This window comes from Wolffia australiana, chromosome 14 (genome assembly GCF_029677425.1).
Source record: "Wolffia australiana isolate 7733 chromosome 14, ASM2967742v1".
Taxonomy (NCBI): Eukaryota; Viridiplantae; Streptophyta; class Magnoliopsida; order Alismatales; family Araceae; genus Wolffia; species Wolffia australiana.
The window spans coordinates 3,351,235-3,376,915 of NC_135848.1; the positions used below are offsets into that span (position 1 = coordinate 3,351,235).

Sequence of the window (25,681 nt, forward strand, 5' to 3'; positions counted from 1 at the left end):
TCCCCTCCAATCCATATCCATCTCTCCTCCATCCATCTCTTTCTCTACCGATCCACATCTAACAATCCATCTCCTCCTCCATCTATCTCTCTCTCCACCAATCCACATCTATCTCTCCTCCATCCATCTCTCTCTCCACTAATCCACACCCATCTCTCCTCCATCTATCTTCTTTCTCTCTACCAATCCACATCCAACAATCCATCTCCGCCTCTATCTATCTCTCTCTCCACCAATCCACATCCATCAGTCCATCTCTCTCTCCACCAATCCACATCCATCTATGCATCTATCTATCTAATCCATGTATCTATCTCTCTCCGAGGGAGGGTGGTGCCGTGTCTGGTCTGCGAGGACCAGGGGGGAGGCGTGTCGACCTCAAGATATCAGCCATGGCCGCGTCTCGCATGGGCCCTCTCTTCCCAGCGCGTCAACTCTTCCTCCCTCGCCCATGCCCGATCTTCCCTCTTCGCCGAAGAGGAATGAAGGTTTGAGCCCGCTCGCGCAGCCATGGGGGGATGCGCTTCCAGGCCCAGAGAAGACGCCCAATTCAAGGTTGGCAAGCCTCGCCGGCGAGATCGCCGAAGAATTGTGGTTTTCCGCCGCCGGATTTGGCCCCGGAAGACCTTCTTCAAGGGCACGATCGTCGACGCCGAGAGATCGGTGGATTGCGCCGACGAAGACGGTCGCTGCAATTTGGTGAATCCCGCGTTCCGTGGTGAGATCTGCGTTGTTTTGTCGAGTTTTTTTGCTTGATTTTGTCGAGTTTTACTGAATTTTGTCGAGCTTCTTGAGAGTCTTATTCCCAGAGTGAGGAAAACAGAGCGTGATCGGCGATTGAACGCATTTTGTCGATTCGTTGCGACTCGAATGGAAATTTAAATTGTCGGAGGGTTTGCGTTGAACTAGGATTCGGAATTTGTTCTTCCTTGGGTCAATGTGTTGCCTCAAGCCACGCTGGATTGTGAATTCCGTGTTCCGAGGTGAATATCGGAGGCCTAAATGGCGTTGTTCTTGGAGGGTTTTGCGTGGTTTTTGTTTTCTTATTGCCAATGAATAAGAAATTAATTATAGATGCAGGACTTTACCGCATAAAAGGGGAATCCTTTGTTAGATTAGAACTAGAAATGATGTGGGTTATTCGAGGATAGAAGTTGGTTTGCTTTATAGAAAGAAGATATCATCGAAATTTCTAGGAAGTCTATTGGCCTCTCTTTTAGTGCCATCTCTTTAGCTGTTCTTGAGATCTTTTATTCTTCCTGGAGCCCGTGTTGTCATCTTATACATTGATTACTTATTTGCTCTTATTCCTAGAGTGGCAAAAGCAGAGCGTGATTAGTGATTTTCCATTCTCTGATTGAAATTGTCGGATAAACTCACGTTGAGATGGAATGGGGGTTCAGGATTTTTTTTCACGTGTTATAATGTGTTGCCTTGAGTCCTAGGTCGGGCTCCCAGAGTTTTTAAGTTCTTTGCTCCCATTTTCTCTTTGGACTCTTAAACAGGCTATGGCAGCCATGATAATGATGATGAATCGTCATCATCATCATCGTCATCTTCCATCGGTTGATGTCCGAATTTTTCATTGTCATCTTCATCCATTCAATTCAAACATGGATGAGGATGACGAGTTTTCTGGGTGACAATGAGGACAAGGTAGTCATCCATCAGCAAAATGAAGGCTTTCCAGAGTAAGGCTTGTACATCATCTGAGATGAAGACATGTGTTTATCATCAAACATGACAATGATGAGGGTACAATGACCAATCGCGGTGGTTCCTCCGTGTAAGAATCACGATGAAAAAATCATTATTGTCTCTCATCTATAGGTTGGAGGATGATGACGATGGAGATTTTGTCTCGTCATCACCTCTCGTCACCATCCCTTTGTTTACTCTGTCGGATGACAAGAGACTGCCTGACACCAGGATGCCGATGAAGATGGCCAATTCATCATCTTCACTCACTCTGCAGATGATGATGATGACCACATTTGGGTTGGGATAACTGGTTATTTTCGTCATCATCCTCCGACACAAAATTGATGACAAATTCATCTTCGTCATCATGCTCGTCATCCGCTCGTAGACTCCTATGGCAATTTAGTCATCCACCGGTCATCACCCATGGTGATGTTGAAAAAATGCAGGGACGATGAATCTCTTTTGAAATATAAGGAAATGTAGCTTGGTCACGCATAAACTCAAGTCGAGAGCTCGAGATGCATGTTGTTTTTTTGGCTTGCATTATAACCCTGCGTGTTATATATCTTCTTATTTCATAAACTTAAGAAGTGGGCGTCTCAGGAAGCAATGAAGAGGTGTGGTTCGATGCTGCCCTTTCTCTGGAGTCAGACTGTGATGAAGATTTTCACAGCATCGCTGAAGGTATGTTGGTCTGCTACCTTTAATGTGATAATTTACAGTGGTGACCAATTGATGCTAGCCATGGATTGATGTCATTTCAGATGCAATGTTTTCAAATGGCTATGATGTCATATCCATGTCAAGTTTTCATTCATTCAAGGATGCCTCTTTTGAGGACACCAACGCCCATAATCTACTGATGCCTTCTGAGATTTGCCTGAAAGGCATAAAAGTCACAGACTCTGCAGTCTTCGAAAATTCGGCTGCTAGCAGGAGTTTGCAAGAAAATCATCACACTTCTAAACATGTTTTGATCCAGGATGAGACTTCTGCTGTTTATGCTGGCGAGATTGCTGCCAGTGAAGGTGGAATATTGGATCATTGTGGTATTATTCCAAATAATTGTCTACCATGTCTAGTTCCAGCTGAAAAAAAGAGTTCTTCGAGCTCCAGTCCTCCTGGTTCGAGGAAAAAGTCAACCTTGAGACTATCCTTCAAGTGGAGATCTGGTGAAGGGCATAGTCTAAATGCTTGTGAGTTTTGCGGAATTTACATTTATATTTCTTCTCTTTTAAGTTTCAAAATCCTCAAGTCATGGTTTCTGATTCCTAAAAACACTGTAAGGAGTTCTTCTGTTTCTCTGTCGCCCTAAAGGCTACACAATACATATTAGTTTTATAAATGAAAAAAATTAAATATTTTAATAGCATCAGATGGTCTTCTTTAATTTCTTCACAAAAATGAGAAATTTTCCTGGTTTTCTGCCGTTGAGTTTTCGTATCATCCTGTATGTTGATTTTCATTTGAAATTATCATCTGAAGAATGACTCTAAAATCTAAGAGACAAAGGGACTTTCTATGTAATTGAAAAACTGTCTCGTTTTGATTAAGTTATCTGGTGAGTGAAGTCAATAAACCAGGACTAGGGGACTTTCTATTTGTTCAAATTGCAGCGTAATAGTTTATTCAATAAATCATTGAAACAGTAATTATTTTGAAATTGTGCTGATGAACATCCGTATAGGAACCTTACTTTTGTTATTTTCTGATTCGGTGTATATACCTGCATTGCAGTGTGTACAAAATCTTCTGTTGAAAGACCAATCGCTGCTTCCCAAGTTCCTTTCTGCCTGCTGGAAAAAGATATGCCAGATTGCTGGTCCGATATTGAGCCTGGTACTTTCAAGGTTCGAGGTGAAAATTATCTCAGGTAACTAAATTACGCGTTAGTCTCTTTCAGTTTGTGGACAACCCCCCTGCTAGAGGCTAAGGTTTTTAATTAAAATGTTTCAGATTTCTGTCTCCCATTTATGTTAATGATAATGGTGAAAATTTTTTATGTCTTTTTTGTTTGTTCTCCCAGAATTCTTAGATCTTACCTTTTGAACCTCTTAGTGCTTAGGAAATTTGATAAGATCCTTTGGAGGGCTTATCTGGAAAAAGGCAAAGGCTAGTTTCCCATTAGTTATTGTTGAAGAACAACATCCTGCTGAAAGATGAAAAGTTGCGCCCTTGCTATCGGCTATAGCTTTTAGCACAGTTGATAAGCGTTTGAATCCAACATGGTATCAGAGCCTGTTAGTGAGATAGTCAGCCTTATGGGCTAATGGGCCCTATTCTATAAGCCCATTAGCCCTCTTATCATTCTCTCTCCTAGGGTATATGTATACCCAGCCATGTACTCTATTGAGTTATGTCATTATCTTCTTCCTTCCTCTCTTAACATGGTATCAGAGCTCCAGAGCTCTTCCATCTAGGGTTTGACATCACCCTCTCGCTGTCTAGCGACCCGGAGCGTGACTGACGGATCAGCCACAACGCGAGCTGTAGCCAGCCCGCGGAGCTTCCGGAGAACCAGTCGCAGCCAAAACCCTAACCGCAGCCGGAACCGCAGCCGCGCACAGCCGTAGCCGCGCACAGCTGCAGCTGCAGCCGCTCGCCAGCTGCAGCCACGCACAGCCGCAGCCGCAACCGTGCGCCAGCCGCAGCCGCGCACAGCCGCAGCCGCAACCGCGCGCCAGCCGCAGCCGCGCGCCAGCCGAAGCCGCGCGCAGCCGCAGCCAGCTGCCTCAGCCGCCGCCGAAGCAGCAGCAGCCGCCGAAGCAGCCGTCGCAGCCGCAGCCAGCAGCCGCAGCCGCCGCCGAAGCAGCAGCCACAGCCAACAGCCGCAGCCGCCGCCGAAGCAGCAGCAGAAGCCGCAGCAGCCGCCGAAGCAGCCGCCGCAGCCGCAGCCAGCAGCCGCAGCCGCCGCCGAAGCAGCAGCCGCAGCCACTGCCAGCAACCGCAGTCGCCGCCGCAGCCGCAGCTTGCAGCCGCAGCCGCAGCACGGACCGCAACCTCAGTCACAACAGCCGTCTCCGTAGAGACCACAGCTCTGATGTCGGAGGAACTTTACTCCACGGGCCAGACGCGTCAACCGGCCGTCCCAGATGATGGCTTCACCGATCCAGACTTTCAACGAGAACCCTTGTCACACAAGGTTACTCATTCTCTGCCGGCGGTTCCCGACACGACGTGTCTCCAGGGCCCAAATTTGTTACAGTGGCGTCACTTTGTCGAGACTACTCTCAAGGCTCGCCAACTGTTCAAGCATTGCACACAAGCCCCGCTTCCATCGACCCATCCACACTATGCGGCGTGGGAAGCCGAGGAACACTTCGTCCTTGGATGGCTCTACACAACCTCCATGGCACCCTCGTTCCGTGAAAGGTTCCCTCGCTGCTCCACCGTGAAGGATTTTTGGGACCAGGCCAACAAATTTTGCGGCCGCGAAGGGGACAACTGGCGCCTGTCCATCTCGGACTATGCGCTGGAACACAAGAAGCTGTGGGACGAGGTGGACTACTACTTGCCGACGGATGATCCGATGTGCAAGTCATTCTAGAACACTCTTCGCCTACGCCTCTTGGGGTTTCTTTATGGCCTAAACAAGGAGTATGACGACACTCGGCGCCGTGCCCTCCATCGCAAGGAAGGCCTTCCTTCCATTGATGACTTGGTGAAGGAACTCCAGGAAGAGGAGAGTCATTTTCATGTCATTGGCACTCTCTCCTCGGAGACAGCTCGTGACTCGACTGCCCTCCTCGCCTGGCCTCCCTCGCCCGCTCCTGCTCCCCCCGCGGAGGCGGCCCCCTCCGGGCTGATTTGCTCCTACTGCAGCAAGCCTGGACATCTTCGCAAGTGGTGCAAGAAGCGTCAGTACGACAACCGGAAAAAGGAGGCTACCGACGGGAAAGCTATGGTCGCCTCCTCCTCTTCCCCCTCTACCAGCCCGGCGACTATCGAGCAGCTCCAAGCTGACTTGGCCCGTCGCCGTGACCAAGTGGCTACCATGCAGACTCTGACTCAGTCCACGGCACACTTTGGTGGCTTTGGTGCGTTCTCTCTCTCTCCGTCTGAACAGTGGTATTGTGGTCACACGGCTCCCCACTCGCCTCTCGTATCGGATACGAGCTGGGTTCTTGATTCGGGGGCAACCAAACACATGACCCCGTTCAATGACCGGTTTGTATCCTACAAAAGGCATAGTGGGGACTGTACAGTTCTTACAGCCGGTGGTGGACGGTTGCGTGTTGCTGGAATTGGGGCAGTTTTTGTAGACGGCCTCGGAGTGGTCAGCAATGTTCTTCATGTCCCCGCCCTGCGAGCTATACTTATGTCTCCTCAGCGTTTGGTTGACAGTTTGTCCTGTTCTTTTCACCTCCAGCCTGACGGGATGTTTCTGTCTGACAAGGTGGGTCGGACTACACCGATTAGGCGGGAGAACGGGTTGCTGTTGTTGGACGATGGGGGACGCTCTCGGTGCTTCCTGCTTCACCGCCAACTACGATTGGCGGATGTGCAGCGTATGGGACGTCTCCAGTTGGCTCACCAACGGCTGGGTCACCCGCCATTTTCAGTTTTACAGCGTCTCTTTCCTTCGATGTGTACTGGATTGGACCTTCAGACTATCGTGTGTGATGCCTGTCAACTGGCAAAGCACCGTCGTTCATCATTCTCTCCGTCCACCTCGCACTCCTCCACTCCATTATTTCTCATCCATAGTGATGTTTGGGGACCCGCCCCGCAGGCTAGCCTAAAGGGCCACCGATACTTTCAGATCTTTGTTGATGAGGCCATCTGCTACACATGGGTCTACTTGTTGACCGCCAAATCTGAGGTTGCTCCGACGGTCCGTCACTTTTGCACCATGGTTCGTACTCAGTTTGGCCGAGGTATTCAGCGCTTCCGCTCCGATAACGCCCGGGACTTCGTCAACACCGAGCTGGCCACGTACTTTGCTGACCATGGGATTCTCCACGAGTCCTCTTGTGTGGCCACCCCGGAACAGAACGGTATGGCAGAACGTCGGATCGGGTATGTCACGTCAACCGCCCGTACCCTTCTGCTGAACTATTCTGTTCCGTGGGCGTATTGGGGTGAGGCGGTCTTAACGAATACCCATCTCGTAAACCGTCTCCCCTCCCAGCCCCTCGGGTTTGTCAGCCCACTGGATCGTCTCTCCACGGCGTTCTCCCATCTCTCACTGCGAACTGGACTCCTCCCTTGCATCTTCGGGTGCACGGCGTACGTCCACGATACGGCTCCCTCTCGCACGAAGCTCGATGCTCGAGCTCTCCGGTGCGTCTTCGTCGGGTACGCTTCTCTCCAGAAAGGTTACCGTTGCTACCACCCTCCGTCTCGGAGATTTTTCATCTCGGCAAACGTCACCTTTGCCGAGCATGAGTCTTACTTCGGTGATTCTATCTCGCCACGCCTTCCGCTGGCTGAGGCGTCTTCGACTCCTTCCTTGGAACCCTTTCCGTTTGTGGGACCCATTCCTCCACCGTCGCCGTCCCCAGCCACCTTCTCTCCCTTGCCTCCTACCGTCTCACCTCCCGATGCACCGTATCCTCCCCCTAGGGCACCTCCTAACCCCGGGAAGTCCATCTCTCACCCCGGGGAGCTACCTCCTACTCTTGGTGCACCGTATCCTTCTCCTAGTGCACCACCTTCCCCCGGGGAGCCTCCCCCTACCCCCGGGGAGCTATCTTCTTCTCCCTCCTTTGCTTCCGCTCCTCCGTCGGACGATGCGTCACCCTCGTCTACTGATGATGATGCTCAGTTGGGATGGCCTATCGCCCTTCGAAAAGGGGTTCGTTAGTGCACTCGCACACCTCTCTACCCCTTATCTAACTATCTCTCTTTTGATTGGCTAAGCCCTTCCTACCGGTCCTTTCTCTCTCACATCGAGTCGCATCCCCTCCCTCGTCGCCTATCCGATGCTCTTGCTTCTCCTCATTGGAAAGCGGCGATGGATGAGGAGATGCAGTCCTTGCTCAAGAACCACACTTGGGAAGTCGTCCCACTTCCTCCTGGCAAGAGGGCGGTGGATTGCAAGTGGATTCATGCCAAGAAGCATCATGCTGATGGTACTCTCGAGCGCCTCAAGTCTCGACTTGTGGCTCGGGGGTTTACTCAGTCGTATGGCGTGGACTACTTTAAGACCTTCTCTCCTGTGGCGAAGATGGAAACAGTCCGTCTCCTCTTGGCGCTTGCGGCTCATTCTGACTGGCCGATACGACAGTTCGATGTGAAGAATGCTTTTCTCCACGGTGACTTGACGGAGGAGGTGTACATGCAGCCACCTCCTGGGTATACCCTTGGCCCTCCGGGCACCGTTTGCCGGCTGCTGAAGTCTCTCTATGGACTGAAACAGTTGCCGCAGATGTGGTTTGGTCGGTTCTCTTCGGTCATGAAGACCGAGGGCTACACTCAGAGCAATGGGGATGCCTCCCTATTCTTCCGTCACAGTTCCGCGGGTGTCTCCATCTTGGCCGTGTACGTCGACGACATCCTCATCACGGGGTCCGATTCTGCAGAGGCCGGCTGCCTCAGCTATGCGTTGGCCAAAGAGTTCGAAATCAAGGCCCTCGGGCCTCTTCGCTACTTCCTCGACCTTGAGGTGGCCTACTTCCCCCGGGGGATCTTTGTGTCACAGCAGAAGTATGCCGTTGACCTACTGGCCTTGACCTGAATGACTGAGTGTGCACCGGTTACTACTCCCATCGACCCTAACGTCAAGTTGGGTAAGGGGGAGGACTCAGCACCGGTGAACGCATATCAGTACCAGCAGGTGGTGGGGAAACTCCTATACTTGACCCACACCCGCCCCGACATCAGTTTCGCCGTCAACCTCCTCAGTCAGTTCATGCACTCTCCACGGGAGATCCATCGTCAGGCGGCCAACCGGGTACTTGCGTACCTAAAGGGCTGCCCCAGGAAGGGCTTGTTCTTTTCTCGGAGTATGGAGCGGACCGTGAAGGTGTACACGGATGCTGACTTTGCCGGCTCAGTTGTGGACTGTCGTTCCACCACGGGGTACTGCACTTTTGTCTTCGGCAGTCTTGTCAGTTGGAAGAGCAGCAAGCAGGACAAAGTGTCCCGCTCCAGTGCTGAAGCCGAATACCGGGCACTTGCCGATGGGGCCTCTGAAGGCCAGTGGATATACGGAATTCTCCATGACCTTCGTGTAGAGTATTCCAGCCCGATCCACTTCTACTGCGACAACAAGTCGGCAATCGCCTTGGCCAAGAACCCTGGCCAACAGGGACGGATCAAGCATATGGAACTCCACCGCTACTTCAAGGAGCGCGTGGACGAGGGCATCTTTGACTTGGAATTTGTTCCATCCGCTGATCAAGCTGCTGATGTCCTTACCAAAGGACTATCTCGACCTCTCCTGCAACGTGCAGTGTCCAAGCTCGGCATGGATGACATCCATACTTCGCTTGCGGGGGGGTGCTAGTGAGATAGTCAGCCTTATGGGCTAATGGGCCCAATTCTATAAGCCCATTAGCCCTCTTATCATTCTCTCTCTCCTAGGGTATATGTATACCCAGCCATGTACTCTATTGAGTTATGTCATTATCTTCTTCCTTCCTCTCTTAACAGAGCCAGTTTCCAATCCTAGGACCTGTGGGTTATGGGCCCACAATATGGTATACCGAATCATTTTGCTTCATTCATGGTGATTGTTGAACTCCATGCTAGGGCTTGGAGGAAGGAGAGGAAATGAAATCCTTAACTAGAATGTACATGAGGAGGGGTATATATACCCTAGGAGAGAGAGAGGAGAGAATATGAGTTAGTGATAAGTGAGGGAGCCTAGTGGGTTTATAGAACATGACCCAATAGGAGAGTCCTCTCACTAACAGCCCCCCGCAAGCGAGGTATGGATGTCATCCATGCCAAGCTTGGAGGTAGCACGAACAAGGAGAGGATTTGATAATCCCTTCGTGAGAACATCGGCCGCCTGGTCGGATGACGGCACGAAAGACAAGTCGAACAAGCCCTCGTCCATCCGCTCCTTGAAGAAGTAGCGGTTGATCTCCATGTGCTTGATGCGACCCGTCTGGCCCGGATTTTGAGCCAAGGCAATAGCCGATTTGTTGTCACAATAAAAGTGGATCGGACGGGTGTACTCGGCCGGTTCGCGGAGCACCCCGTGAATCCACCGAGCCTCGAGGCCCCATCCGCAAGTGCCGGTATTCCGCCTCTGCACTCGAGCGGAGACACGATCCTGCTTGCTGCTTTTCCAGCTCACAAGGCCCAGAAGGCAAAGATGCAAAGACCGGTGGTAGACCGGTAGTCCACAGTCGAGCCTGCATAGTCAGCGTCTGTATATACCTTTACAGTCGGCTCTGAGCTCCGGGGGAAGAGTAAACCCTTCCCGGGACAGCCCTTCAGGTACGCGAGCACCCGGTGAGCGGCCTGACGATGAATCTCATGCGGAGCATGCATGAACTGACTGAGAAGGCTAACTGCATAGCTGATGTCGGGACGCGTGTGGGTCAGATAGAGAAGTTTCCCCAACTGCTGATATTGATGGGTGCTGACCGGCGGAGAGTCACCCCGCCAACTTGACGTTGGGGTCGATGGGGTCTTCACAGGAGCACGATCGGTCACACCCGCCAAAGCCAGCAAGTCCACCGCACATTTCTGCTGGCTGATGAAGATACCACGAGCCGAGTAGGCCACCTCGAGCCCCAAGAAGTACCGGAGCTGACCAAGGGCCTTGATCTCGAACTCGCGGGCAAGGGAGCGGCTGAGGCGTGAAGCTTCGGCAGTGTCCGACCCGGTGATCAGGATGTCGTCCACATAAACGACCAGGATAGCGACCCCGGCCGGGCCGTGGCGGGAGAAGAGAGTGGCTTCCCCATTGCTCTGGGTGTACCCTTCGGCGCGCATGACGGAGCTGAAGCGGCCGAACCACATCCGCGGTGACTGCTTCAGTCCATACAAGGACTTCCGCAGTCGGCAGACGGTCCCCGGAGGCCCGAGAGGGTAGCCCGGAGGATGATGCATGTAGACCTCCTCGGTAAGATCGCCATGAAGGAAGGCGTTCTTAACGTCGAACTGGCGAATCAACCACTCATGATGAGCGGCCAGCGCCAGGAGGAGGCGGACGGTGTCCATCTTCGCGACCGGAGAAAACGTCTCGAAGTAGTCGACGCCGTAGGACTGAGTGAAGCCACGAGCCACGAGCCGCGATTTGCGGCGTTCCAGGGAGCCATCGGCGTTGTGCTTGGGGGTGTGAACCCACTTGCAAGAGACGGCCGTCTTCCCGGGTGGGAGAGGAACCACATCCCACGTGTGGTTTTTGAGCAATGCGCGCATCTCCTCATCCATCGCGCTTTCCAATGAGGACAAGCGATAGCATCGGTTAAGCGGCGTGGAGCGAGACAGAGTCGATGCGGGTCAAAAACAGGCGGTAGGGAGTACTCAACCTGGCGAAGGAGCGATAGTGAGAGAGGGGGTAAAGGGGAGTGCGGGTGCACTGGCGGACCCCTTTACGCAAAGCGATAGGCAAATCAGGGGAGTCATCGTCAGCAGGAGAAGAAGACGACTCGAAATGGCTGGCGGAAGAGAGGAAGGCGAGACTCAGCAGACGGGAGGAGGAGCGGAAGCAGGAGGCGAGGTCGGGGAGGAAGATAATGGAGTAGGCGCAATGGGTGAGGAAGGAAGGCCGACCAGTGGAGGAGAAGAAGAGGAGGATGGAACGACTGTGGGAGGAGAGGCAGCGGTGGGAGGAAAGGAGCAGCGGGCTCCAGAACCAGATCCGGCTCCAAGGGAGGGGCCGGAGGAGATGTGGGGAGAAGAAGGGTTGAAATTCAGAGAAGGTGACATTGGCGGAGACGAAAAACCGGCGAGAAGAGGGATGAAAGCATTTATACCCTTTCTGAAGCGAAGTAGCCAACAAAGAGCGCATTTGGCGCCCGGGCATCCAGCCGGCAGGAGGCGTCGTGTCATGAACATATGCCGTGCAGCCAAAGACGCGGGGAAGAAGGTGAGTGCGGGCTGCGCGGGAAAGGCAGCCGACAACCGGTCAAGCGGAGGGCTGAACTGGAGGGTCGGGGTGGGCAGCCGGTTGATGAGATGAGTACTCGTCAGAACGGCTTCCCCCCAATAAGTCCACGGGACGTGGTAGTCCAGCAGGAGAGTGCGGGCAGTCGACGTGACATACCCAATACGCCGCTCGGCAAGGCCATTCTGCTCGGGCGTCGCCACGCAAGACGTCTCGTGGAGAATCCCATGTGCGGTGAAATACGAGGTCAACTCCTGGTTGACGTAGTCCCGCGCATTGTCGGACCGGAACCGCTGAATAGTCCGGCCAAACTGAGTCTGAAGCATGGTGCAGAAGGCTTGAACAGTCGAGGAGACGGCGCTCTTGGACGGCAACAAGTAGGTCCACGTGTAACGGGTGGCCTCATCAACAAAGATCAAGAACCACCGGTGTCCCTTCAGGCTGGCCTGTCGCGACGGACCCCATACATCGCTATGAATGCGATATAAGGGAACATCACTGTGAGAAGTCGACGGAGGGAAGGAGGCCCGGCGATGCTTCGCCAGTTTGCATGCATCACAAACAACAGAAGAGAGGTCCAAGCCAGTACACAATGTCGGAAAAAGTCTTTTCAAAATATGGAAAGACGGATGCCCGAGCCGAAGGGCTTGGAGGAAGGAGAGGAAATGAAATCCTTAACTAGAATGTACATGAGGAGGGGTATATATACCCTAGGAGAGAGAGAGGAGAGAATATGAGTTAGTGATAAGTGAGGGAGCCTAGTGGGTTTATAGAACATGACCCAATAGGAGAGTCCTCTCACTAACAGTGATTGACCTCTCTGCTGGTTCTCTGCCTGAAGAGCATCTCTCTCTCACACTGTCATCCAAGGTCTGATCAAGCGCAAGTCTTCCCACATGGTATCAGAGCCAGGTGGCTGGTTCAAATCCCAGAAGCAATGCACTGCACGCAGGGGCCATAAATAGGCCAGTGGCAGGTGTTGTGGGGGAGTGTTGAAGAACATCATCCTGCTTAAAGATCAAAAGTAGCGCCCTTGCTATCAGTTATAGCTTTTAGCACAGTTGGTAGGTGCTTGAATCCAACCGTTATCGATACTATTGGGGTTTGCTCTAAAACTCTTGTAATGACATTACATTGTGAACTTTAGGGTTTCAATGTGAAGTTTTTTGAGGCTTCCTTGGAGTTTGAGAGCTTCTTCATGTTAGGAACTTCTCTGCTGCATCCAGCAGAGCCTGAATTCATCCATCCATTCTACTTTTTTTCTCAAATTATGTAGGCCGTACTGTTCACAGCGTAAAAATAGACGCATTTCCATTAATTTTTGTACAAAAATGAGCATACATGCATTTTCCTGTACTTCCCTAATCTTGTTCATCCTCCGATAGTTTTGAAAAATAATATGGTTCATACATGGGGTTTGGATCTTCATGCAGGGACAAAAAGAAAGAGTTTGCTCCAAATCGTGCGGCTTACCATCCCTTTGGTGTAGATGTTTTCCTTTCCCCACAGAAAATTGACCACATAGCACGATTTGTTAAGCTTCCTGATGTGAAGGCGTCTGGAAAATTCCCATCACTTCTTGTTGTAAACGTGCAGGTATCCATTAAGCATTTCCAGTTCATATGTATACAATTGTGATTAATTTAAACGTGCAGGTATCCATTAAGCATTTCCAGTTTATCTGTATACAATTGCAATTAATTTAATTATTCAAAAGCTTTGATTGCACTTTACTATGGACCTTGATCACACTGTTTTCCTGGGTTAGCATTAGGTATGCATAAGGGCCAAAGCCCAAATATCTCTCTCTCTCTCTGTGTCACTCTCTTCTAACTGAAGAGTCTCGTATATCTTTTTATTTCCTCAAAGAAATGATTTTTCCTACATCTTAAATACTTGTGCATGGTTGTTTGCGGGAACTGAGGGAAAGAGGAGCAGATTGAGGCAGGGTTAGTGGGGGAGAACCCCGCACACCTTTGTCGGTTTGGAAAAACTGATTCAATTCAGTCATTAACCCTTAAGTAGGCCAACTAACAGAACATAAACCTGTAGAGGTCTCCAACGATAATTAAATATGAGAACTTCCCCTGACTACCAGCACTCCACAAGCTGGGGAATAAAACATGACAATCTCTTCATGGAGATATTGCAGCAGGGGGAAAATATAAATCATGAGATGAGGGATGTAAAATTGTAAAACTTGTAAGCTCTATGGTCTCCTTGGCGTTGGGATCTCCCAAACCTCGTCTTTCAGAGTTCAGTTCTCATTGTGATGAAGATGCCTGTTATTGTTTCTCCTTTAGTAGGTCACTACGGGCTTTGTATCAAAACCTAGATCAAGGTTCATATCATATGACGTAGGACGACTACGGGGTAGGCGAGGAAGGGCGGGACGACAGGATATACCAGCTAAGGGTAGGATGGGTGTGTGAGGGATAAAACAATCCACAGAAATTCACGGTCGGATTCGGATTTAAAAACCGATGAAAATCTGGTGGTGCAGCTCCAACCCTTTCGAGGGCGGAAGTACTGTCTTCCCCCACCGCGACGATGCCTAAGCACCAAAATCAATACCCGAATTCGTGTTGCGAGGAAACACTCGAGAAAGAGGGAGAAGAATATGAAAATCCAAACCAAATCTATTTCTGTTGGCGGTGGAAACTTCTCGAGAAAACACTGAACGAGGAACACTTCGACACCAAAGAGTTCAGGCGTACCTCGGCACCGTAGTGCGTGAGGAGGTCGCGGGCAATTCTGGGCGAGTCCGGGCGTTGAGTGGCCCACTGGACGAGGACGAGGCTGGACGTTCCAGGCGTTGAACGGCCCTGGTTGAGTGGCAGTTGTCGTGGGCGCAGAGTCAAGCGTGGGCGAACACCCGCTGGCAGCCTGGAGCAGCAGCGGGCGCTGAGCGCCACGGCACGCGAGCGCCGATGCGCCGCAGCGGCAGCGCGGACGGCGCCCGGACACGGGCCTCCTGAGCGCGGTCTCGGGCGGCCGGGTTTGGGCAGTCTTGGGCGCTCTTGGGCAGCCCTAGCAAGGGGTGCCTAGGGCGGCCTGGTCGGGGCTGCCTGGGCGGCCTGGTCGGGGCTGCTTGGGCGGCTCTGGCTGGGCGACCTGGGCGGCCTGGGCGGCCTGGTCGGGGCGGCCTGGCGGCCTAGTCGGGGCTGCCTGAGCGGCCCTGGCGGGGCTGCTTGGGCGGCCAAGGTTGGCGGACAAGAGAGGGAGAAAGAGAGAGAGAGAGAGAGAGAGTAGAGAGAGATGTGAGGCCGATGTCGCGAGGCGGCGGCGGCGGCAGTAGCGGCGGCGGCGGCGGCGACGACGACAAGGGTTGAGAAGGATAGGGGAGGCTGGGCAGTCCTCCAAGAAGAGTTAACAAAACTCAATTCTTGAATTAATGACTGCCTAAGAGTTTCTTGAAAACAATGGCCTTATATAGGCCTTGGAGGAAAGAGAAATTGACGAGAAAGTAAAGACGAGAAAATAAAGACGTGCGCCGTGTCACGCCAAAGGGCAGTTGTGGATCTGCCTTTGGCGTCGTGTCATGACGCGCGTAGAGGCGTGCGCGGGTGGAGACATGCAAGTTGGCGGTTGTGGCGTGTCGACTTTAGGGTTGACTCCGGTTGACCGTGGTGGGTTGAATTCGGTTGACTCTGGTTGACTTCGGTTGACTCCCGATGAGATGTTGGCGTCCTCGCCATCATCATACCATCAGGAGCAGTCAGAACATAGAGAGAGAGTTTTGTGACCAAATTATGCCGCTATATCCTGTCACTATTCTCTTCCTGTTGTAGTCTCTGAAGGTTGCAGAACCAACTCGCTGCCTGGGAACAATACCTCTGCTGCTGTGGGATCTCCCAATTTTGTATCCTATGCTACCTCCAATGGCCACAGCTCACTTTGCAGATCTGCCTGCCTTTTTCAAGAAGAATTTACTTCATGGTAGCCATATTTAGGAAAATAAACCGGCAGAATTTGGATGCCACCAGCAGTGGTTGTTGTAACAGCCTGATGATGTCATTTTGAATGGCGGAGCAATTACGAAGGTCCTCATGGTGATGCAACAGTTGAGGTAAAAAAAGGTGGAATCTAATGCCGAATTCCTCTATAGCTTCTGTATTCTATCCCCACGACCCTTCATGGAGGACTTGTGTGAGAACTGAAGTTTGACAAGTCAGAGAGATTTTAAATTAATCTTCATATGACTGATTGTTGACTTTTGATAGGGTTTGCAGACATATAACACAGGCTGCTATGGTACTGACAGTAGGTCAGTCATCCTTCGATGAACTGAACAAACCGTCTCGCACGGTTCCCGTCTCTTTTTGGATCCTGTACATAACAGTCCCATCCCTAATGTCTGGGAGTTTGTTCTGGTTCTGACCCGCTGCCATCCGAGGTCATAGATGGAACTGGTTGCCCTTGTGGAGTCTATCCTGTCGTTATCTTCCCTCCGGCAACGTCCACCCCATCGGACCTCCTAGGTGACATCCATTCTGCCTGCCTCTCGTCTTGCTGAAGTTCACCTCGGCATTCCCTGCCCTGATGCCGACGACCATTCTGGCGTCTTCTCCCTCCCTTCCCGTCCCCTCTCCGATAAGAACTTGCGAGTTCGTATCAAAATGCTTGGAGGATGGTCTAACTGGGAATTCTGACCATTGATTCTGGATCAAGCTTCATGGCTCCGCAGTCTTCTTCGTTCAAGTTAGCTTCAAAAGACTATGAAATGCTATCAAAAATTGAGGGGGAGAGGAGCAGATGAAGGCAGGATAGGTGGAAAGAGTCCCCGCCAGCCTTGAACTCTTTCAAGGAAAACAGATTCAATTCAGTCACTTCTACATAGTCTGCTTCAATAGACCAAATAGCTGTGACATAACAATATTAAAGTCCCTTCCGAAAATGTAATTAAAAGTGTTTAGCTCCCACTGCCTTCCAAATTTTTGATGAAGTTTCAAAATACGATTGGGCCTAGATGCCTATGATCATGTCGATTTCATGAACCTTCAAATGAGAGGGAAATATTTGTGGTGATTCCTACAGCTCTCACGTTTAGAGGATGGATGTAGCCCTTGGCTCTCACTGCTTAAAACATCTAGCTATAGCTGGTAAATCACTTATCCAAAACAAATTCACTTCTGCCCCAAACGACAGTAATTTTACCCGAATAATAGTTTTCTTTGAAAACACGCTATTTGAGTTAGGTACCATAGTCTGCTCGTTAAATGGAAATGGACTTTATAGTAATCTTTTATCGAATCTAATCATATTCCCCTCAATTTTCTGTTCATTTAATGTAATTTTATTTTATGCTAGATCCCTCTATACCCTGCAACAATCTTTCAAACTGAAACAAACGGTGAAGGAATGAGCTACGTGCTTTATTTTAAGCTCTCAGAGAACTTCTCAAAGGAATTCCCAACGCATTTCCAGGAAAACCTAAGGGTAAGCTTTTCTTCGTTAAATTTCTCAAAGGAATAATTTAGAGTTGAAAAATAACTTAGTTTCTAAAGTAGGACACAATTTTATTTGAAGAAAATTCAAATTTTTATTATATCTCACTTTTGTGTCATTTATTTTGGAGCAGAAAATACTCGATGATGAAGTAGAAAAAGTCAAGGGCTTTGCAGTAGATACAATTGTACCTGTCCGAGAGAGGTTAAAAATATTGGGCAGGTTGATGAATATTGAAAATCTCCATTTGAGCACTGCTGAGAGGAAACTTATGCATGCTTATAACGAGAAGCCTGTTCTTTCCCGTCCCCAGCATGAGTTTTACCAGGCAAACGCTCAACTCTCGCTCTCATTTTTTTCTATTTTAGTATGTTAAGAAATTGAAGAACTTTCCTACTATATCTTTTGTTGTATTATTTTTGGCGGATATAGCTTGTATATTCACTGATCTGGAACGCCTTTTCCAGGGAGAAGGATATTTTGAGATTGACATAGACATGCATCGATTTAGCTACATATCAAGAAAGGGATTTGAGGCATTCATGGACAAGTTAAAGATCTGCGTTTTAGACGTTGGGTTAACCATCCAGGTATGATCACACCCAACATTTCTTGTTATTTTCCTCTTTTACCATATAAGATATAAAATCTCTGGCTTTTCTCTAAACCCACTTTCATTTATTCAAATTTCTTTTCATCTTTAGTTCTCATTTTTTCAACTTGACATAAAAACAAAAAAGGGTTAATTCCATTTAGTGTCTAAGTTAAAAGTAATATGATGCTTTTTCTAAGGACAGTTTTCTCTTTATCCGTGTAAAATATGAAACCTGGGGATTTTTCCCAAGGAATATAACCATCTTCCATTGATTCAAAATTTACTCTCTTGATCTTTAATTTTCCTTTTCGGTTCAACATACCAGCAAGAAGAAAGAGAAATTCCGTTTATTGTCCAAACTAAGGGTAACATTATGTCTTTTTATAATGGTTGTAGTTTTCCTTTTTATTTGGTAAATTTTAAAACTCTGCTTTTTTGTGTAAACTATTTTTCCGATCGACTACATAACATGAAAAAAAGAAATTCCACTTAGTGTTCCTCCGTCTTTATCCAAGTAAACCGAAAAATCTATGGCTTTATTTAAGGGATAAGATCATCTTCCATTGATTCCATTTTATTTTTCTCATCTTTAGTTTTTATTTTTGTAATTCTACACAAAAACAAGAAAACCAAGGAAATTCCTCTCTTTAGCTTTTCATAGTCTAATGTGGGTTAAAATTGGTGCAGGGAAATAAGCCGGAAGAGCTCCCGGAGCAGATTTTGTGCTGTGTGAGGCTGAATCAGATCAATTTTCAGAACTACCCACAGCTTGTTGCTCCCTTCTGAAGGTTTTTTCATTTTCCCAGCCTGGTCTACAGAGTAAATATAGATAAAATATCAACAGGTTTATACCTTCCTTCAAAAGAAAATCAACAGAGGATATACCTATTCATGAACAATGATTATTTCCTCCATTCCTGGGGGAGAAGCATTGCAATGGCAGCAAGAGTCCTCCTCATTGAAGATGACATCCAAAAATGATGAGCCATTGATGAATGTTTATGGGTGAACATGCTCTGTGTAAACTATTAATGCTGTCCAGTTCCTGTTTATAGAGAGATCAATGAATGATTTTATTCATCGTTGTCGTCAATTAATTTGTTCTTAAATCTTGTAAGTTTGGGTTATTGAAGTTTAGGGTCTGTCAGATTAAATCTATCAACCATTGCCGCCATCGATTCATCTGTTTTTTAATGTTGTAAGATTGCGTAGTTCTTTAGTTTGAGGGTCTGCCAGATTCTATATTTTGATGGTCTAAAAATCCAGTGAAAGATAGATTCAAGAGATTAGAGGATGAAAAGTTGAGTGAAGTTTCAATATTCGGTTCTTTCTTCGCTGTTCTCTGAAGAGAAGGGCTACAACTATTTAAATGAAGATACCCTACACATTGACTTTGTATGAGTTTTTAATTTTATTTTTTGACATTTGAACTTTGTATGAGTTTTTAATTTTATTTTTTAACATTTGAACTTTGTATGAGTTTTTAATTTTATTTTTTGACTTTTGAACTTTGTATGAGTTTTTAATTTTATTTTTTGACATTCGAACTTTATATGAGTTATGATATAGCTTAGGCAGAGAACATATATATAAGGTGGAGGTGATACTGAATTTTTTATTTTTTTTTCTCTCTCTCTCCCTATCAAAATATAAAACTTATTTTCCTTTGATATTAAAAGAAAGAAATGATAATGATATTTGGTTTTTGGGGTGATATTAATTTTTCAAAATTTCAACTTATAAACTTATAGTTGCTCTAATTTAGTAAATTCTCATTCCTAAAATAATGTATGGTAAAAATTCACTCCAACCCTACAAATAATGCAATTTCCATGGCATTTGGGTCAAATTATGAACATGTTGATAAAATTTTAGCAATGGAACAGAAGATTATTCTTTTGAAATTTCAGCTTTAGTATGTTCGTGAATTCTCATTCCTGAATTAAGTTCATAATAAATGAGTTCCCTCATTCTTGTCAAAGTAAAAAAAATCCAATATTGTCAAGGTTTCAAAATAAGTTTTAGGTTTTGCCACAGAATTATTCTTCCAAATTTTATTTTCAACGTATAAAATTATGATTTCTCTATCAATAAATTATCATAATTGATGCAGTTCAAAATTTACCTCCCTAATAAATTATCATAAAGTTCAGGTTCATCGTAATAATAGTAATTAATATATTTATAAAACTTTTTTCTATCATTAACATCCCAATCATTAGGCAATAACCTTGTGACAATAAACTTTACAATATGAGCATACCATGGAAGTTTTTACCTTGAATTTCTAATATACATTCATTAGGAAATTCATCATGGATAGGTATGGATAATTCTATAGATAATCTAGAAAGATGATATGCTTCTGTATTGTCTACTCCACATTTATCCTTCATTTCCAAATCAAATTCTTGTAAAAGTAAAATCCACTGCATTAATCTAGGCTTGGTTTCTTTTTTATTTAGTAAAAACTTTAAAGCAGAATGCTCTGAAAAACAATTATTTTACTACCTAAAAGATAAGAATGAAATTTCTCTAAGGCAAAAATAATAGCAAGCAATTATTTTTCGGTTGTTGAGTAGTTTACATGTGATCCTCCTAAAGTTTTACTTCCATAGTATATAGCAACTGGATTCTTGTCAACTCTTTGGCCTAGAATAGCTACCACTGCACTGGCTGAGGCATCACACATGATTTCAAAAGGTTTACTCCAGTCTAGAGCTTGTAAAATTGGTGCTTGAATTAAGGTCTCTTTAATCTGGAAGAAGGATGCTTTAGCACTTTCATTAAAAACAAACAAGGTATCTTTAGAAAGTAAATTAGTTAAAGGTTTAGGGATTTTAGAAAAATCCTTAATAAATATTTTGTCAAAGCCAACATGACCAAGAAATCTCCTAGGTTATTTTAGGGTTGTGGGCAAGAGAAGGTTCTTGATGACCTCAACCTTGGCCCTATCCACCCTTAGTCTATCCTTACTGATATGGTGCCCTAGGAAAATTCCCTCCACCATGAAGTGAAACTTCTCTCAGCTTAACACTAGATTTGCACACATATTTGCAACACCTTGGTTAAATTAGATGAACAATTATCAAAAGATGAACCAAAGACTGAAAAATTATCCATAAAAATTCTTGGCAATCCCCTTCTAAATCAGAAAACGTAGCAGTCATACACCTTAGGAAAATCGCAGGTGCATTGCATAACCCAAAGGTATCCTTTTAAATGCAAAAGTACCTACTGGACATGTAAATGTTGTTTTTTCCTGATCACTTTTGTTAATTTCAATTTGGTTATACCCTGAATATCCATCTAGAAAACAATAAAAGTTTTGGCCTGAAAGTCTTTCAAAAATCTGATCAATGAAGGCTAATGGGTAATGATCTTTTTTTGTCACTAAGTTTAGCTTCCTATAATCTATGCACACTTTCCAACTAGAAGCCACTCTTGTTTGAACTTCATTTCCATTTTCATCCTTTGTCACTATTATTCCTGTTTTATTAGGTACTACATGTATAGGACTTACCCATGGGCTATCTGAAATGGCATATATGAAATCAGCTTTTAGCCATTTCATGATTTCTTTCTTAACAACCTCTAACATGTGTGGGTTGAGTCGTTGTTGAGGTTGACTTGTTGCTTTAGAATTTTCTTCCAAGAAAATGTTATGCTCACATATGTTTGAACTAATGCCCTTAATATCATCTATTGTCCATCCTATATCAGATTTGTAAGTAGATAAAACATCTAGTAACTCTAATTCTTGTTCAGAGGATAACAATGATGATATAATTAGGGGAAAGGAATTATATGGTCCTAAATAAGCATACTTCAATGAAGAAGGTAGAGGTTTAAGCTCAATTTCAGAATGTAGAGAAATATTTGCTGGCATAGATGATTTTTCATTCATGCACTCATTAGATTCACAAGAAAATAAATCATAAGAGCACATATCAAAATCAGAATTATCATCTTCTACCAACCCTAGAAAGCAAACATCCTCGCTAGTGTCTTTTGGATATTTCATTAATTTTGAGATTGATAATTCTATCTTTTCATCTCCTACTCTAAGTTCAACCGTACCCTTATCCCAATCCATGGTAGATTTTTTCGTCGCTAGAAATGGTCTCCCTAAAATTATTGGTGCATGACTAAGATTTCCTGTTATTTTCATATCTGCAGCAATGAAATAAACAAGAAATTTTTAGTTTTTTATTTTTATAATAACATCTTTTAATTTTCCATAAGGTTGCCTAATTGATCCATCGGCTAATTGTAATTCAAGAAAAATGAGTTCAAGTTCATCGAATTTAAAATTGTCATATAAAGCTTTCGGCATTATGTTAACACTAGCACCTGAATCAAGAAGTGATTTGCTAAAAATCATTCCTCCTATTTCACATTTAATTAGAGGATCCCCGGGATCTCATCTTTTTCTAGGAATATCATTCAATAGAATTAAACTGATATTTTCTGAAAGTTGTACTATTTTCTATTTCCTAGAAGCGGTACACAATTCCTTCACATATTTTTGCATATGAAAGAATGTTTTGTATTGCCTAGGTAAGGGAAATAGTTATGGTTGTATTTTTGAATATTTCAAGCAAATGGGGATTTTCTGATTTTTTCTTGGTTAAATTTAGTGCACTAGGAAATGGAATGGGTGGTCTATAATCAAATGGATTTGGGTCTACCATTTTTTGATGCCTTTCATCATCCTGGAAACCCTCATTTTGTTGATCATTATCCATCTCTCTATTTACTTCTTCTTTAGCTTCATGCATTTCTACACCTTTTTCATGAGGATCGACTAGAATTTTTCCATTTATAAGTTTTGAAATTGCATGTATTTTCTCATCATCATTTTGATTGTTCATATCTCATTCAGAATTATACAAAAAAAATATTTATGAAACTAGTGCATGATGCAACATTATTATCTTCACCAATGCAAGATTCATATGTATTTTCAGAAGATAAACAAACATGATGATTCTAAATTCCTATCTACACACGACATGATATTCTTCGGATTAATATTAGGTTGAGTAGGGAGTTGACCTGGATGGCTTTCTCTTAGAATGATGTCTTCCAATTTACCTTTCATTCTGAGGGTAGGTTGTGGTGCTTGTGCGCCTTGTCCTCACTTGAGCATTTCAATTTACCTTTATAGAAATTATAGAAATTCACTTGCATTTGAGTCAAAATATGGTATTACTACACCAAAATTTCGGCCAAAAACTTAGTACTGTTCCAAATACTAATCAATCACTAAAGTAGTCTTACAAATTTACTCCGTTCTAAGCAGATTACGGAAATTCCTTTCAATTTGTGTCAAAAGATAAACATAATAGTAAATTTATCCATTGGGGGTGATATTATTCGTTAATTCCTTCAACTTATAAGCTTACAAGTGCTCTATTGTTAAAATCTCATTTCTAAAATATTTTTCAATAAAGACAACTCTAAATTATGAAAAATCCTCTGAAGATTATTGGGCTAATGGGCCGTTATTTAGCCCACAATTTAAGAAACCTTCTCAATTTTTAAATTTGAATTTGCGCGCGCAACAAACAAAACTCTCTCTCTCTCTCTAACTCTAACTGTTTCTCTCTCTATCTATCTATAAATACATGTCTCTCTGCTTCCCTCATTCTATACTTCAGCCGAGTAGATCGGGGGCAGGATTTCTCTGTTTGAAGGTATGTTCATCAATGATATTTTGTTTAGTTCGTTTTGCTCGATGTATTGTCCGTGATCGTAAGCGTTTCAGAATTTTGGGAGATGTCGCGACTACGACCAGTAGATCGATATAGGTTTTGATGTAGTGAGCGGATGTATGAGCAGGAAGGAGAAGATTGCTGCAGTGGATGGATTGATTTTCCTACACGGCAATGCGAACAAGCTTAATTTACGCCTTAGGGTTGAATTTCGTTAGTTATGCAATTCCTTGGCGAGGCCTTTGAATGGCGTTCAAATATAACTCAGGGTCTATCTATTGGTCGAAGGTTGGGATGACTCACAGTGTAAGGCTCAATCTGAGAATGCAAAAGGAGTTGAAGCTCCTTCTGTCAGACCCCCCTCCTGGTGTTACCATTACATCAAATGTCGAAGATGGCAGCTCAGTTTCCTCCTTGTCAAAGATTGAAGCTTGTAAGCCTCCCAAATTCTTCAGTTCCAACATCATATTTTAGAAAAATCAAAGATTTGTTATCTATTTTCACAGGGATAAAAGGCCCCGAAGGAACCGCATATGAAAAAGGAGTATTTCGTGTGAGGGTACAAGTACCCGAGAGGTGATTTTTCGAATAAATTCTTCGATTACTTTCTTTTCAAATTTTAATTAACACTTCTGCAGGTACCCTTTCCATCCTCCCATCGTTACCTTTCTAACCCAAGTCTATCACCCAAATATCGACGACGGGGGACGAATCTGCCTCGATATTCTCAATTTGCCTCCCAAGGTTCATATTAATTTCTTATTATCCTATCTTGACAGCACTTGTTAAATATCAAAATTAAAATTTATTTGTTAAATTTCTGCATAGTTAAATTTATGTAGCTCCCTCCATATATAATATATATGAACTGAAAGTTATTTTTTCTCTATTTTGTTTATACTAATTCTAATTAAAACTGACTCAGGGAGCATGGCAGCCGTCTCTGAATATATCTACTGTGTTAACAAGCATCGTCCTTCTCCTCAGTGAGCCAAATCCAGACGATGGTTTGATGTGTGATGCTGTAAGTTTGAATTTCAGGTACTGTTAATAAAATGAAAAAAATTAAATCGTGAAATTAACTTCTTTCTTGGTATTTCCAGAGCAGAGAATACAAATACGACAGGCAAAAGTTTGAGCAAAAAGCGCGTTTCTGGACTGAAAAGTACGCCTCACCAGGAGCTGATGATTTAATGAGAGACGATGTGGTGATTATCTATCTTTAGAACTTTTAAACTGAAAACAGAAAGAACAGCTTATTTTTGGAAATTATCTTTAATTTTAAAACACGAAATTTGATCACTCTCTTACTGCAGTTGAAGGCTGAAGCATCCAGTTCTAGACCGATAGAGACAATCCAAAATAATGCATACTGCCAAAGAAAATGCCGTCTATCTGGCAAAGGAAAAACCGGAGATCATGAAAAAGTTCAAGAGCTGGACAGACAAAATCATGCTGAAGTTTCAGGTAAATCTTCGCACAATTTCGATACTATGAACTGTGATGTGAGTGTAGAAGAAATAAAATATCATATAGGGAAAAACTTATGTGAAGAAGATGGTGATGGCTCTAAGGGTGCCATTATAGTTGCAGATAGTGAAGGAAGTGATGAGGAGGACAGAAGATCTGGGAATTTTAGGTTGTCCCTTAGACTAAGAAGAAAGCCAGGAAAGAGGAAATTAGAAGGATCCTGTTGATTTATTTTTTCCCTGCTCTTTGGTATAATGTGAAGAATAATCTGCACTTCAAGAGTTTGCAAATCGTTTGATCAGATAAATCATTAAAGAAAATATGTATCTTTGCTCTTTTTCTTTGTCCATGGGTCTTCTTAATGTCCGGTCTTCCGTTGGGATTGTATGCATTCAAATATTAGGTATGATTATTGCACAACATCAAGAATTCTCGGAAAATGATCTTTAGCAGTTTCTATTGGAATATTGTCTCAATGGATGAATGTCTCATTAGTGACTAATTTTTTATATATTATTGCACATAATTTTTTATCTTTAATTGGTGAGAAGAAAGATAAAAAAGGACAAAGTATGATCTAATTGGGAGGAGACAAATTGGATAAAAGTGAGATCAGATTCATTGTTGAGTTTCATATTCGAATTGATGTATTTAATTGTGAACATAAATTTGACACCTACTCTAGGAAATTGAGATTTCATGGTTCCAGTATTTTGTTGAACTTATTAAAAGAGTGAG

General features: G+C 45.1%; 2 protein-coding genes across 2 annotated transcripts; both read left to right on the top strand.

The window, feature by feature from the left end:
• Window positions 1-360: 360 nt before the first annotated feature.
• LOC144712476 (uncharacterized) lies at window positions 361-18,834 on the top strand. Its single transcript, XM_078586775.1, has 9 exons — window positions 361-718; window positions 2,308-2,388; window positions 2,469-2,900; window positions 3,442-3,577; window positions 13,147-13,309; window positions 17,024-17,152; window positions 17,295-17,489; window positions 17,629-17,751; window positions 18,444-18,834. Exons 1-9 carry the CDS (start codon window positions 511-513, stop codon window positions 18,540-18,542), a joined length of 1,566 nt encoding a protein of 521 aa, XP_078442901.1. The 5' UTR covers window positions 361-510; the 3' UTR covers window positions 18,543-18,834.
• A 4,588-nt stretch (window positions 18,835-23,422) lies between these two features.
• Window positions 23,423-25,280, top strand: LOC144712388 (uncharacterized). Its single transcript, XM_078586646.1, has 8 exons — window positions 23,423-23,455; window positions 23,527-23,676; window positions 23,762-23,906; window positions 23,980-24,049; window positions 24,112-24,217; window positions 24,399-24,497; window positions 24,577-24,681; window positions 24,790-25,280. The coding sequence occupies exons 2-8, from the start codon at window positions 23,593-23,595 to the stop codon at window positions 25,168-25,170; spliced, it is 990 nt and encodes a 329-aa protein (XP_078442772.1). The 5' UTR covers window positions 23,423-23,455; window positions 23,527-23,592; the 3' UTR covers window positions 25,171-25,280.
• The last annotated feature ends 401 nt before the right edge of the window (window positions 25,281-25,681 follow it).

Bases quoted from the DNA above. Each gene is read 5' to 3' on its own strand.
- LOC144712476 (XM_078586775.1), top strand. From the start codon at position 511: ATGGGGGGATGCGCTTCCAGGCCCAGAGAAGACGCCCAATTCAAGGTT. The intron at 719-2,307 runs GTGAGATCTGCG...TGGGCGTCTCAG, and splicing joins GGTGAATCCCGCGTTCCGTG to GAAGCAATGAAGAGGTGTGG. The intron at 17,752-18,443 runs GTATGATCACAC...AAATTGGTGCAG, and splicing joins ACGTTGGGTTAACCATCCAG to GGAAATAAGCCGGAAGAGCT.
- LOC144712388 (XM_078586646.1), top strand. From the start codon at position 23,593: ATGAGCAGGAAGGAGAAGATTGCTGCAGTGGATGGATTGATTTTCCTA. The intron at 23,677-23,761 runs GTTGAATTTCGT...TATTGGTCGAAG, and splicing joins AGCTTAATTTACGCCTTAGG to GTTGGGATGACTCACAGTGT. The intron at 23,907-23,979 runs GTAAGCCTCCCA...CTATTTTCACAG, and splicing joins CTTGTCAAAGATTGAAGCTT to GGATAAAAGGCCCCGAAGGA.